At 51.9% G+C, this 15,306-nt stretch overlaps 1 protein-coding gene across 1 annotated transcript in view; it reads right to left on the minus strand.

Moving 5' to 3' along the window:
- Positions 1-882: 882 nt before the first annotated feature.
- The window catches only part of STPG1 (sperm tail PG-rich repeat containing 1), a 58,667-nt gene continuing 44,243 nt past the window's right edge, over positions 883-15,306 (minus strand). Inside the window, exons 9-10 of the mRNA XM_061147834.1 lie at positions 4,849-5,039; positions 883-2,811 (exon numbers count right to left, since the gene is read on the minus strand). Of these exons, the coding sequence (XP_061003817.1) occupies positions 2,735-2,811; positions 4,849-5,039 (268 nt within the window). The 3' untranslated portion in view covers positions 883-2,734. The remainder of the gene's footprint in view (positions 2,812-4,848; positions 5,040-15,306) is intronic.

Genomic DNA, 15,306 nt, shown 5'->3' on the forward strand with positions numbered 1-15,306 from the left:
CAACCCACTCCAGCATTCTTGCCTGGGGAATCCCACGGACAGAGGAGCCTGGTGGGCTACAGTCCACGGGGTCGCAGAGAGTCAGACACGACTGAATGACTCAGCACAGCACTAGACCTTTGGTACTTTTAAGTGTGGTCCATGGACCCGCGGCATCGGCATCACCTGGGAGCTTGTTCGAAACACACCTAAAACTAGTACAATGTTTAATTTCAATTACATATCAATTAAAAAAACAGATCTGTAGATTCTCAAGCCCCACCCAGGTCTATAAGTGAAGTGAAATCGCTCAGTCGTGTCCGACTCTTTGCGACCCCGTGGACTATAGCCCACCAGGCTCCTCCATCCATGGGATTCTCCAGGCAAGAATACTGGAGTGGGTTGCCATTTCCTTCTCCAGGGGATCTTCCTGACCCAGGTATCGAACCCAAATCTCCCACATTGCAGGCAGACGCTTTAACCTCTGAGCCATCAGGGATGTCCCACCCAGGTCTATAGAACTTTTAATAAGATCTCCAAGTGATTTGCATGCACATTAAAATTTGGAAAATACTTTATTAAAATATCAGTGTGTCCTAACTAGACTCTCTCTAATCATACCAAGAACTTTTACAAAGATACCACAGCCCAAACCCTACCTCAAGTCTGTTAAATCAGAACTGTGAGGCTCGGGCCTGGGTGGTATGACTCTCGAACGGCTCCCGAAGTGATCCTACCATACAGCTGGGGCCTGAGGACCTCGGGGCAGGACGGAGCTGTGAGCAGCCTACGACATCTTCAGAGAGGCTGGGTACCACCCAGAGTCTCAGCTCCAGCCCTGTCTTCTGTGGAACGCAGATTCTGCCTGGCCAAGAGCAGCCCTGACAGTGGCCCTGCCGTCCTCCTCCCAGAGTGTCCGCTTTCCTGATCCACTGGGAGGCGTTTCTACAGAGAAAATCTTCATCCGGTACACAGCCCAGGGGTCCCTGAGAGGAGCAGCCTATCTACTTTTCTATGCAGTCCCACCAGCCTTGGCCTGCAGGGACCCCAGGGCTGGTTGCTTCCAGCCCAGGGACCAGCTAAGGTCCCCTGGGGTCAGAGGGACCTAAAAGTCAAGGCCTTCAGGTCTGGCCATATTGTCAAGAGTCAAAGAAAGGTGTGACTTCAATGTCAGCCTTGAAGGGGTCTTTCAGAATTCCTAGTGCCCAAGTGGACAAATGATGACTGGCAGAAGAGTTTCCTTTAGCCCGAATAAAAAAATTTTAGTTGAAATAAGGTTGTTCACATTTCCAATCGAGAAGTTTCAGGTTTTAAAATTTCCCAGGTTCTCCCGAAGAATCTGCAGATCTGGAGACAGGTAGCAGGCCTTTAGATGGACAGCGGCCTCAGCTCCCGGACCTCCTCTCGCCTCACCTGTTTTGCCCCCTGCCTTGCCCACCCAGCCCTGGAAGTGCCTGACCTTGAGCCTCCAAATTCCGCTCCAACTTGACCCCCAGGAGAAGCTAGGGCCAGAGCGCACGGTGTCTGCCTTTAGGTCCAGACTCTGGACGCTCCTGGGGCTACACTCCAGGCTGCCTCCTGCTCATCCAGAGCAGTGGGGGCACTTGCCAGGAACCTGAGGTTTACAGCAAGGCCAGTTTTTGTGAGAAATGAGAACTCGGTTTAAATGGACATGCTATCCCATCCTCCTCCTGCCCTCTTCCTCAGCAGCCCTTCCCTGAAAGGAGGGTCCATCAGTGGCCAGCTCTGAGCTAAAAGTCACGAAGTAGAGTCTAAGGAGAGAGTCAAGGGCAGGTGGGGGGACACAGGGAGGTGTAGCAGAGAGCGCAGGAGGCTTCCACTTAAGAAGGTCAAAGCCACGGGGGTGGCTAGGGAGGGAGGGGCGTGTGGTTCACTCTAGCTCCTCTGGGTTCCTTGAGAATCCCTTTTTCTTGCCAAGGGGGATGGACTTGACAGGCCTGAAAAGGTTCAGTAAAGGTCATATTCAACTTGAGCAGGAGGTGAGGGGGACAGAGACGGCCAGGAAAGGGGAAAGCCGGGTGAAAGGACCTACAGGCGCCCCTCAGAACCATTGTGCCCGCGACTCTGGCCACAGAGGGTCCCACCTGCGCCTGCCCCTTGGGCACAGAGCTGATAAACGGACGGGTTGGCCTCCCCTGAGGGCGGGTGATGAGCTCACAAGACCACAGCGATGCTGCCATGCTCTCTTGAGGTGAGACACGAGGCCTGGGCTGGAGGCAAGGGCCAGGCAACCCCTCCAGCTCCCTGGCACTGGGCCTCTGGGCCTTTCTGGACCCTAGAGTTCCGGGAGGGATGTGGAGGTCAAAGGCCAAAGGATGGGAGGGTGCCAGGGCCACGGCCGCAGGGCCCTGGCTCAGCATCGGGCTTCGGGACGGGGCATTGGCTGTTGGTGGCCTCCTCTTGGAGGCCGAGCTTCGCTAGCTGCTGGAGACTGAGCCGGCCTGGACAGGTGCGAGGGGTGAAATGACCGAGGGCGGGGGCTCTGTTCACCCCTCGCTTCTGCTCAGGAATCCACGGGGCTCAGTGAGTGGGGAGGGGGGGCCTCCACGCTCCAGGGCGCGGCTCAGGACAAGCATGGCAGCCCGGTTGCAACAGCAGGCCGGGGATGAAGGGAGGGGGACAGGCCACCCCGTGCCATCAGCTGTCACACACACACGAGATGGGCACCCCCTGCTGACCCTCTGGGGTGCCTGGGGGGGGCGGCCGGGGGTCTCCTTGAGCTCCAATGCGGCGACTACAACACTGGGATCCATTTGTTGTCCTCATTGTAGAGAAACGACTGCTTGCCAGGGAATTCCGGCTTGTACGTGGCTGTGGAGAGAGAGAGAGTGTTGAGAAAGAAAAGGCCAGTCCTCAAGGCCCTGACACTTGGCGTCAGAGAGGGCGGGACCCCCCGATCAGGCCCCCTGCACCTGACATTGTGGGGAACCAGGAAGGCAGGGACTGGCCCGAGGTCGTCCAGCTCTGAACTGGCCTGGGAAGGACTCAAACTCTGGTTTCCCACCTTCTTCAACTCACTAACTTCTTTAACAGAAGAAAATTTGCAAAAGAATTTTGTATAAAATTTGAGCAGGGCTGGGGAATGAGGAGAACAGTAGTCTTAAAGAAGCAGAGGGTCAGCTTAATGGGGTTTTGCTTTGATTTAGCTCAGAAATTTCCAACCCCCACCCCGCAAAACCCTGAAAGCCATGACAACAGCAGCCAGGATCACGCAGGGCTTGCGAACCACAACCTGGGGTGACTGCAAACTCTTACATTGATGCAGATTTGGTTCATGAGGGAGCCACTGATGGGAGCCACGGCTGTCTAGGAAGGTACAGAAGCCAAGAAGGCAGATGTTTGCAGGTGCTTAGGCTGGGGGGCCCTCAGGGAAGCCCACCTTGGCCTAGCGGAACACAGCAGCAGGAACTAGCCTGCACCTGTGCTCCAGGCACCGGCATGGAGAAGATGCTCAGAGAAAGCTCCTAGAGGACCAGGCCAAACAGGGGCAGACCAGGATCCTGCTGTCCCCGGGGTCCTCACGCTCACCACTCACATGGCACCTTAGTACACTTGCTGGACCGAGCCGAGTTCTGCCTGGACTGACCAGATGAGTCCAAGGGCGAACCTCTGCCGTCTTACTGGCTTGATTATCACTATGTTTCCAGGGACAGAGCCTCGGGAATGACATTCTCCCTGTCCAGTCTACCTTACAGTTTACTCACCTGTGTGTGTGGAGGGATGGGGATGCTTTTGGGGCCTGGCACTGGACTTGAGTCATCTTTGCCACCCTAGGGTGGGAGCCTCAGAGATGCTCATTGAAAGACTGACTTTCACAGGCCTGGCAGTCCTCGAAGTCCTGCTGTCCCCCTCCCAGGTCACCTGCCCACCGGCCCAGTCCCCAGTGCCATCAACTCTGCCATCGTGGGGGCCGTAAATGGCTAAAGAGCTCCACGGAGAACTACAAGTAGGTGGGGGAGTGCAGACCCCTGCTGGAGCACTTCCCCCGGCTGTCAGCTCTCAGGCAGATCTTGAGGGGGAGGGTAACAGGGTCCCACCACTCAAGCTCACCTGTAAAAGGGAGCAGAACTAGGTGGCTTGAAAGAGCTGCTCAGGTGGAGCCCTGGTTTATTTCAAGACAGACAAGGCATCGAGAGAAGAGAGTCTGGGTCTTGGCCTTGCCACTCCTCCTCCTTGGGCTGGGACACCTCGCTCTCTGGGCCCTCCCCATCTGGGAAGTGACCCCATCAGATTAGAACCATGGCTTAAACATTTTTAAGAACATGAGCTTTTTAGACAAATGTTGTGGCTCTTTCCCCCAGAAAATGATGTCTGCATGCTCCCAATCTGCAGACAGCTTCAAAGTCACAGACCCTCTACAGCCCATCTTTGTGCCTCTTGAACATTCCTGTTGTCATTGTTGTTTAGTCACTAAGTCATGTCCAACTCTTGCGACTCCATAGACTGTAGCCCACCAGATGCTCTGTCCATGGGGTTTTCCAGGCAAGAATACTGGAGTGGGTTGCCACTTCCTTCTCCAAGGGATCTTCCCAACCCAGGGATTGAACCCACATCTCCTGCATTGGCAGACAGATTCTTTACCACTGAGCCAACCAGAGAAGCCCCTGAACATTCATGGTTCTCGGTTACAAATCCCCAGCCTGGATCATCTCTAAGAGCCCTTTCACCTTAAAAAAAAAAAAAAAAATTTTTATACTCTGAAAGTGTAAGCTGAAAAGTCTTCTCTATCCACTCTAACCCCTGTAAAGTGTTTGGCAAACAGCCTATAAATCAGTGGCATTTGATGGCCCAGGAATGACAAACAATTCCAGATTTAGTTTTTACAATCACTGAAAGCAGTTCTCTGACCTGGGCCGGGCAGGCCTGGCTGGGACGGCCCCGCTGTCCACCGGCTGGTGTTGGACACGAAAGACGCACTGGAGATGAAGTGCTTGCGGGGTCCCGTGTAGTCCACGATCTCGTACTGCCCAGGGCCTGGCAGAGGCGGCTTCGGGGGCAGAGGCAGAGGCTGGGCAGAGAAGTTCAGGATGGGGTTTCTCCTTTAGAAAAGACAAATTAGGAAGATGTCACTAAGTCAGTCTATGGCGGAAGTGGCAGGTTTTAGCTGTAGCCAGGTTTTAGCTGTGGTGCTGAGCCATCTGCAAGAGGACTGGATGTTGCGTAAGAGACCGGTTTCTTCTTCCAGCTCCACTGCTAGTGATCTGGGGGCCTTGGACTTCAGTCTCCTAGCCTACATGAGGGTGACCATAACAGGACCTACCCCATAGGCTTGTTTCAAGGTTAAAGGCGATGACACCCTTAACACATGGTGGTCAGGACAGAGCCCAGTACAAAGCGAGAGCTTGGTACACAGCGTTGTTGAGGATGACCAAGGTCATCGAGCTGATCGGGAAAGGCAGACAGCATCAAAACCACAGGCCAACTCTGATCACGTGGTAGTGCCTGGCCGGAGCTCAGTGTAAAGAATGGAGAAAACTTCCATTAAGTTCAACAGCTCGGTGAGGAAGGGATTGATTTTTCCTTCTAAATCACATGCCCTAGCCCTTGCTGAAATGTGAAAAAAGTACAGGGTGGACGCACAGTGCACATTCAAGGAACATACTTTTTAAATGAGAGAGAGTTTTCTGGAAACTGCTTTTAAATCACTCCAGCTTCATGTTTCTTCCCCCATCCATTCCCACAGTAAGAAACAAGACGTGCCAGAAGGCACGTATATTTTAAGAATAACATCTTTATCGGTCTTTCAATTTACCACCTAATTTTTAAAGGGACTTTTACCCTTGTGCTGAAAATTCTAAAACACATTTGATCAGAACAAAATGCAGATTGACTGGAGATATGAACTGATATGGACAAGCCCTGCTGGGGTCGGTTTCACTTATCCTTCTAAAATAAATTTAAACGTCTCTAGCTGGGATTAAAAATAACTGACGTAATTTGCTGGGCACAGCAAAGACATGAAATAAACTAATATTTTAACAGGAAAAAGGAAAAAAAAGAACTAAGGCCTCACTTGGGCTCAATGGGAAGAAGATTAGTGAGCCACTTGTGATGCCTACATGGCCAGGAAACGGGATAGGCATCCGGAATTCCAAGGGTTTGCCATCCCAAGATTAGAGGTTGCCCTAGCACTGATGTTTCACAAACATATTAAATATTTTTCTGGCAAGGCAGGAGGTAGGAGTGGAAAAATACTGGGTTGGAAATCAAGAGACCTATGGATAAAAATCACCAACAATTGAGCTTTCAATTGTTTTTAGTTCTGTCTCCTCCTCCTTCAGGAAAGGGAGTCTTGTAAAGCCTGTGATTGAGAGAATAAACTAAAAAGAGATGGACCCTGAGCCCTCACTGTAATTCACTCTGAGACTGAGTCTCTCTATCTGTAAAATGAGGGGGTTGGACATGATAACCTCTAAGCTGTGACCTCCCGTTGGGCCTTGATTGAAAAAGTCCCACTGGGGCAGGGGATGTGGGTTCCATCCTTCCCTGGGGAACTAAGATCCCACATGCCACAGAGCAACTAATCCCATGCATTCTGAAGCCCGTGTGCCACAACTAGAGTGTCCACGCGCCCCAAGGAAAGATCCCGCACGACACAACTAAGACCCGACACAGCCAAGTAAATAAAAAGAAAATAATAAAAAGAGAAAAGCACTCAGGTAATGAGCACAGGTGGAAAAAAAAAACAAAAACAAAATAAAAAACCCAAAGAGGTCCACTGGGTTGCCCAGGAATCCTGTGATTACAATAAGGATCCCTCTACTCCCCCAGCCATGCCATAGCTGGGCTGCCCACTCCCACCTCGCATTTGAAGCTTCTCTTTAGGTAGGAGAGGTTTCTCAGAGCCCTGAATGGCCCCAGGAGACACACCCCAGCTTGATGTCAACCCATCCAAACAGAAGAGGGACTGGGATCCCCAACACTGGAATTCCGGTGCCCTTTGGCCAACATCCTCTGAAGAGAGGTATTCTTAGACTCGGAGGACTAGAGGCAACTTAGAGATGTCTCATCCAACCTCCCTATTTTGCTTAAGAAGTTGGGGCCCAGAGAGAGGAATTAAGTCACCTGATATCACAGGGCAAGCGAGAAGTCGTGCCAGCTCTGGAACTCAAGCCTTGGTGCCTAGCAACGTGGAGAGGGCCTCGAGGCAGAGGGGTGTTCTTAAGTTTCAGAGTCACATAGACCTGAGTTGGAAATGCCAGTATGCCAAGTCCCTGAACCTCTCTGTTCCCTCCTTATAAGGGGACGGAAGACTGGAGAAAAGCTATGTCAGGCACCTAGCAGAGTTCCAGCACGCAGTACGTGCTCAGTAAAAGGAGTCTTGTTATCACTACAATCCCCTGCAGTACCACTGCCCACTGCCTGATCCCACAAGGGCAACGGAGCCTCCGAAAGTGAGGTTAGGGGACACCTCGCCAGGGTTACCTTGAGGCAGGGTGGACACTCCCATTGCCGGGGGTTGGAGGGGGTGCTGTGGGCAGCCTACTTGAGGCTCACATCTTGGGATGGAGGAACAGCTGGCTTGGATGCTTGTGTTTAGAATAAAGGTGTCCACAGGGAAAGGAGGAAAAATACATTGCCTCCTGGAGTTTGGAGGAGAATGGATACCTGTATATACATGGCTGAGTCCCTTTGCTGCTCACTTGAATCTATCACAACATTGTTTGTGAATCGGCTACACCCTAATACAAAATTAAAAGCTTAAAAAAAGAAATTAACTGAAAACAACCATAGCAAGAAGCTAAATTAGCCCGTGAAGTTTGAAAATGAAGATAAAAGTCTTAACAAAGTTTGAACTTCCCCCAGATCACACCTCCCACAGGGCCAGGTGACTTCCCAGCCTTGCTCACTAATGGCAACACCACCCAGGGCTCATTTTGAGGGAAAAGCTTAGCCCAACCACTTCTACCAGGTCTAACCTGAGGCTGGACTATGCCACTAGCCATTTTAGGGAAGTATATACATCTTTATATACTAGGAGTTGCCAGTATAGCATACACATTTATGCAAAATAAAAATCACAGATGTGCCTGGAAAAAAAAAAAATTGCCTCCTTTCTTTCCCTCCAGTCTGTATGGAAGAACTGATTATATAAAGTGTGATCCATCACTCTCACCTTATAAATAAAAGCTGGAGTCTCTTTGTTCTGGCTGTGTCACCCCTTCAGAGCACCTTCAGGAATTTGATGAGTGTGTGACTGACATCATGATTCCTGGAAGTTAGAGCTGGAATGGGCCAACCACCATATGAGGTCACCTCATGGGTCTGGGTCACCCCGAGCCCAGTTCATTGAGTAGACTGAAGTGTCTACTCTCCTGACCAGCGATGGCCTGCAGGGGGCTGGGCAGGTGGGATCAGTCTCTTAGCAGATTCTTGCTGAGAGTGAGTGAGAGCTGTCCCTCATCCTCCTCTCCATCCACATGTCCAGGAGAGGCTTGGCCCCACCAACTCAACTTTTGGATCTTTGGAGAGTGTCAGCCCCATATATGGCTCTGTGCCAACACTCTGGGAAGTCCAGGCTGGAGTGTGCTAAGACACAGACCCCGAGTGCTCCCTGGGGTTGACGGTCCACTGCTAGTGACCATCACGGCTGGGGATGACTCAAGACAGTACAGGCTTTGCACTCAGAATGGCTTGAGTCTGAATCTCCACCTCCCCGCCCACTAGCTGTGCATCCTTAGCAAAGTCTCTTAACCTCCCTAAGCTTGAGTTTTTTTCATCTGTAAAGCGGTAGATAATGATACCTCCCACCCAGGACTGTTATGAAGATGAACGTGTGCTGTTCAGTTCAGTCGCTCAGTCGTGTCCAACTCTGTGAGACCCCAAGGACTGCAGCACGCCAGGCCTCCTTATCCATCACCAACTCCTGGAGCTTACTCAAACTCATGTCCATCGAGTTGGTGATGCCATCCAACCATCTCATCCTCTGTTGTCCCCTTCTCCTCCTGCCTTCAATCTTTCCCAGCATCAGGGTCTTTGCCAATGAGTCAGTTCTTCATATCAGGTGGCCAAAGTATTGGAGTTTCAGCTTCAGCATCAGTCCTTCCAAGGAATATTCAGGACATTTCCTTTAGGATGGACTGGTTGGATCTCCTTGCAGTCCAAGGGACTCTCAAGAGTCTTCTCCAACACCACAGTTCAAATGCATCAATTCTTCAGTGCTCAGTTTTCTTTATAGTTCAACTCTCACATCCATACATGACTACTGGAAAAACCATATCATTTTTCTAAAACATGAAATGTTAGAATAGATTCCAACTGGGTGAATCCAGAAATCTACCCTAGAAGAGAGAACATTTGCCCTGAAAGGTAAGCAGGAACTCTTTGGGTAGAAAGTGTGGATGGACAGTCATGCTCAGAGTGTGCACCCTCAGCCATGTCTGGCTCTTTGTGACTCCACAGCCTGTAGCCCTCCAGGGTCCTCTGTCCATGGAATTTTCCAGGCAAGAATACTGGAGTGGGTTGCCATTTCCTACCCAGGGGATCTTCCCAATCAAGGGATCGAACCCGCGTCTCTTGTGTCTCCTGAGAAGGGGGCATTTCCTACAGAGGAAAGAGCAGGTACAAAAGCCTGGAAGTGAAAAAAAAAAAAAAAAAAGCCTGGAAGTGGAACAAGCCAGGACTGGCACAAGGAGCCAGAGGCTGGGGCCCTGGCCCGGCTTCAAGCCTCCATCCACCCGTGAATTCTGGGTTGTTCGCTTGGGTTTCTGACCATCCCCCTTACAGACCCTGATGGGGAGCGACAGGAAAACTTCTACCCATGGCCTCTCAATGCCACTAACTCCCAGGCCACCTCTCAGAAACACCCAGCCCAGCACTGCCCAACAACTCCACGCCTTGCTGTGCTGGTCCTTTTTCCGGGAGCACCTCCTTTCCCTGGGAACTCTGACCCCCTCATCGCTTCCCACTTCCTCCAGGGAAACTCTCCCAGCCACTGTCCTCCCCATCTCCCACCTTCCTTCCCCAGCTCCTCAGAGGAGCATGGGTTTTGGAGTCAGACAGACCTGGATTCTCTGCTCCACCGCCTGAGTGAGTCTGCATCCTCTGTGAACTCTATGTAACCATCCTGACGCGTGAGGGAGCTGGAGGACGCGAGACAATGTCTGCGGAGAAGGCAATGGCAGCCCACTCCAGTGTTCTTGCCTGGAGAATCCCAGGGATGACGGAGCCTGCTGGGCTGCCGTCTATGGGGTCGCACAGAGTCAGACATGACTGAAGCGACTTAGCAGCAGCAGCCCCAGACAACGTCTGTGAGGCTCTGAGCACCGTGTGGCTGGCCCTTCAGAACATGGCAGCCATTCTTCTCTGCACGATACACACTAGCTTTTCTATGCTTTTGACTTTCCTAGCTCTCTATCGGAGATCCCCTGGAGATCCCCTGGAGAAGGACACAGCAACCCACTCCAATATCCTTGCCTGGAGGACCCCATGGACAGAGGAGCCTGGCAGGTTACAGTCCATAGGGGCGCAAAGAGTCGGACACGACTGAGCAACTTAGCACGCACGCCCGGTGTCTTATCCATCTCTGAGGCCCTGTTATTCATGAGAACATCGGCCTGACTGCAGAGAGAAGCAGGGGGATTCGAAGCAAGCAGGGGAGCCCAGGCGTCTATACCCCACCTGACAGTTTTATCATCATCCAGGGCTGGTCCCTCTGTGTCACTGTGGGGCTGGGCAAATCACTGGGGTCAGACTGCATCAAGCCCAGGGCAGCCACAGCACATTGTGACCAGGGCTTTTATGAGCCTCATCACCCAGTTATAAAAGCCAATCTGGTTCTGCCCTGGTGGAAAGAAAACATCTATCAAAGGCTCTGAGTTGGCCACAACTGGATTAAGCTGTGTTTGCAGCTTCCAATGTGAGCTATTTGCAAATCACCCCAAGAATAATGAATGTCTCCAGGACGACTCAGCAGGTCACCGGGGGAGGGCATCGGAGACCCTCGGGACACTCCCAGGCACAGATTCACTCTGCCTCAGGGATTCCCAGGGTCGGGAGGAATAAAGGGGCAATTTTTTCTCATCATTAAAGGGCAGCCGATTGCCTCTAGGGTGGAATGTGGTATCTGTTTAACAGGGTAGCGGGTGACAGATTACAGCCGCTTGGGAAGAAGCATCCCATATCTAATTGAAAATCCCAGGGGAACTTTAGGTGGGTCCAGTGTAATTACCCAAATTGGAGCGGGGCCAACGGGGCTTGATTCTTCCACTCTGGCTGTGACAGGACAGCATGTCTGAGCAAAACCAGTGGCTTAAAAACTCTAGGAAGCAGATCAAGGGTTAGAAAGATGTCAGTGGGTGTTTCACCTCCTTGCTGGCGTGAGTTGGAAGGCAGCACCTAGGAGGAACTGTTTTGATCTCCAAAAAGCCCTCACCCTGACTCACCCTGAGCCCTTGAGTCATCACTGTGACAGATGCCGAAGACCTGAAGAAATGAAGCCCTAACTGAAGCCCCTCCTCCAAAGACCCCTGGGAGCGGCAAAATCCTCTTAGCTTTTGAGTCAGCAACGTGGCCATAGCAAAGAGATGCTTGGTGATGTGTTCTGCAGCTGTGGAGCCCAGAAATGACCACACCAACACCCCTCTAGCCCCAGCATAGCATCTGCCCTGCAGGGCCACTAGAGAAACATCGGGTGAGTGTAGAGGACTCACTCGCTCACACATTTCAATAAAAATACAAGCCACACACACAGAAAGCTAGTGTGCCAGAACTGATGAACTGCGAGGATGGACAAAGGAGCCTGGTGGGCTCCAGTCCATAGGGTCGCAAAGAGTCAGACACTACTGAAGTGACGTAGCGTGCCTGCACAAGCCCATTATAAAGTGTCAGTTCAGTTCAGTTTCTCAGTCCTGTCCGACCCTTTGCGACCCCGTGGACCATAGCACACCAGGCCTCCCTGTCCATCTCCCACTCCCGGAGTTTACCCAAACTCATGTCCATTGAGGCGGTGATGCCATCCAACCATCTCATCCTCTGTCGTCCCCTTCTCCCGCCCTCAATTTTCACAGCATCAGAGTCTTTTCAAATTATAAAGTGTTCTTGCGCCAATTCCCAGAGGATGAATTTGAATTCCCAGGGAGTAAAGTGACCCCCGCCCCTGCCCCCACCTCCCAGGAGCTGGTGAGCGGGGAAGACAGGAGTTTCAGGGGCCTGAGCCCCTGCTTGCGCTTATGCCCACGATGCCACAGCCTCTCCAGCCCATTCCCAGCTCAGGAGGCCAGCAGGGGTCGGTGACCTGGGCTCAGCCACTCCCGTGAGAATGACCATCTCCCCTGTCCTTTCCGCGTCCTGAAGAGAGTAGAGCCAAAAATACCACTTTTGCAAACTGGAACCCCACCCGAGAACAGGGAACCCTGCACGTTGCAGCAAGAGAAATAAAGCCAGGCCCCCCACGTCCTGGCACATGCACGTGATGCCCGGGCTTCCAAAACAGAAATGTGGTGACGATGCTCAGATTCTCTACCACTGCCCCACATAGCCCCAGAGACCTGAGCATGAGGAGGCTAGATGTAGCAAATCCTCAGAATGTTGATGGGGAGGAAACAACCCAGACCTTCTCGGGGGCCTGGCAACCCCAGGACAGGCCAGGTACTTCCTCCGCTTCCCCCCAGGGTCGCAGGAAACGAAACAGAATTTGAACGCGAGAGACCGGAGTTTGGATACTCTTAAAATGGGAGAGACAGGTGTTTGGATGCTCCTGAAATACTACCATATCTGGCTGTATCTTTTCTTTATATTACATCCCTTTCTCTCTCATCTGCCATCAACAGATGGATGCTATTTTGGAATAACCAACAGCACGCTTTAGTTTTATCGCTTTGCTTTAAAAAAATGAAATTACAGATTTTTCGATTTCATTCCTTTCCATGTCAACTCAAAAGGATATCCCAGACCTGCCTCTGTGGGTCCAGGCTGGCTCCATGTTCACTGCCCCCAACTGCTCTCCTGAGGGACAGGCACAGTGAGCAAAACTGGGGTCACAGAGTGTCAGAAATGGAAAGATTTCCCTTCATTTCACACACGGGGAAACAAAGGCCCAGGGAGGCACCAAGGGCAGCCCCCGACCCCAGAGCCTGCCGAGGAAATTGGGGTGCCATCCACTCACCAGGGTGAATCCAAGTTTAAGAGACACTGGGTTTGACATGTCCCTTTACTGCGGGACCTGTCAGGGCCTTGAACAATGTAACAGACCTTCTCAGAGCCGTTAATAAGTTCATGTGTATTGTGATGCTGCCAGGGGCAGAAGGATGGTGTGCAGTGATTCCTAGGTTTATTAAGCAAGGATCATCCCTCCGGGATGCATCATGGAGAGCCAATGGGCCCCAGACCCACCCCCAGACATGCCGGCAATACTGCACTGATCCTGCTGGAAAGACGGCCCTTGAGGATGTGTGTGGCCATGCAAACTCGGGGCACACACCACCCAGCACTTTGGGGCACACTCCTCTGCCCTGCTCTGGAGTTGTTCCTGGAGAGCCTGGCTAAAGCAATGGAGGGTGTTCTATTCACTTGAGCCCCCCCACAGCCTTCAGCTCAGCACCAGAAATGGCTAGGACCTGCTGACCAACAGAGGCAAATGCCGTAAAATGAGACTGTTTCAAACCACTCGTCCAAACTCAACGTCCAAACTCAAACGAAGGTCAAATGACACAGCTCAGAAGACAGTTGAACACGCAGTACTCTCCCCTCTCCTCACTGTTTCCCTGAAGAAGCTTCCAGAGTTGGGATGGGGGCTTGAGCTGCCACACCATAAAACAGCCAGCTCCTCTACCCTCACAAATCTTCTCTAGGATATAGAAGAATAGCTGCTGTAATAAGAAGAGTGAACTATTTTCAAGCCCTTTCTTATCTAATCCTCACAGGTTCTTGCGCTTAGTCATTCAGTTGTGTCTGACTCTTTGCGACCCCATGGACTGTAGCCTGCCGGGCTCCTCTGTCCACGGGGATTCTCCAAGCCAGAATATTGGAGTGGGTTGCCATGCCCTCCTCCAGGGGATCTTCCCAACCCAGGGATTGAACCCAGGTCTCCCACATTGCAGGCGGATTCCTTACCGACTGAGCCATGAGGGAAACCCAAGAATACTGGAGTGGGTAGCTGATCCCACTCTTTGCAACCCCATGGACTGCAGCCCTCCAGGCTCCTCTGTCCATGGGGATTCTCCAGGGAAGAATATTGGAGTGGGTTGCCATGCCCATCCCACTGGGGGTCTTCCCAACCCAGGTATCGAACTGGGGTCTCCTGCACTGCAGGCAGATTCTTTACCAGCTGAGCTACCAGGGAAGCCCCGGTTCTCATCTGCACTTAATAACACAGGTTCTTATCTGCACTTAATTACATGGAAACATGGAGGCTCAGAGAGGAGGAGTTCCTGCCAGAGATGGAGCTGTGATTCCCACTCAGGTCTGCTAACCCTGAAACCCACCCTCTCTCCCACTCCATTGAGGGGCAGCGTTGCCCAAGCCAACCCGGAGGCAGGGAGCCCCTGACATTTGGAAAGAGCCTGTTTCTGGAGACTTTCCTTTCCTGGTCCCAAGCCCTGCAGCCTGTGAAGCGTGTCAACATACAGAACCCCAGATCCTTTGGGCATCAGGGACTTAGCTGGTGGACTCCATCTGAGGTCTGAGTCCCGGCTCCAGGTCCTGGGTTGGACATAGCAGGCTCACGCCTTGCTCCTCTCCCTGACCCCTGACCCCTTTGTCCTGGGCTGACGGTCTGAGCAGACCCAGTGTTGCCAGTGTTCCTGGGCTGCCCACCCTCTCTCACCCCCTGTGGCTGTGGGCCCCACCAGCTGCCTGGCCTCTCTGGAGGGTCCCAGGTGCTACATACACCCTTAGTCCCAGCCCCGCTGGTCAGCCCTCCCTACAGTCACTGATGGCTGGAGAGGACTATGCAGGGGTGAAGACTTAGAAATGACAGGATGACTAAACTTGATGGTCTTAGTTCTAGAAGTTCTAGATCTGTTTTGAGAAATATTAAGGCCTGTGAATTTTTGAGTCTCTAAGGGGAAAGTAACATTAAATGTATGGGAGATTAAAAACAGTAACACAAATCCCTGTCTTCACGTTCAAAATTTGTTTTGAGTCACCATTTGTACCTACTATGTCAATGCTTGGTTTTCAATCTGAAAGCAACGTTCAGATAAATTATCCCCACTTTACAGTGGAGGGCATGGAGGCTCAGAGGGGTTAGAGCAGGGCTGATGGTCACACAGCACAAAAACAGCACAGCCAAGGTTCGCATGCAGCAGGTCTGACCAACTCTAGAGTCTAGGCTTTTAACCTATCAGTACAAGACAGTGAGAGCAT

This window comes from Dama dama, chromosome 8 (assembly GCF_033118175.1).
Source record: "Dama dama isolate Ldn47 chromosome 8, ASM3311817v1, whole genome shotgun sequence".
Taxonomy (NCBI): domain Eukaryota; kingdom Metazoa; phylum Chordata; class Mammalia; order Artiodactyla; family Cervidae; genus Dama; species Dama dama.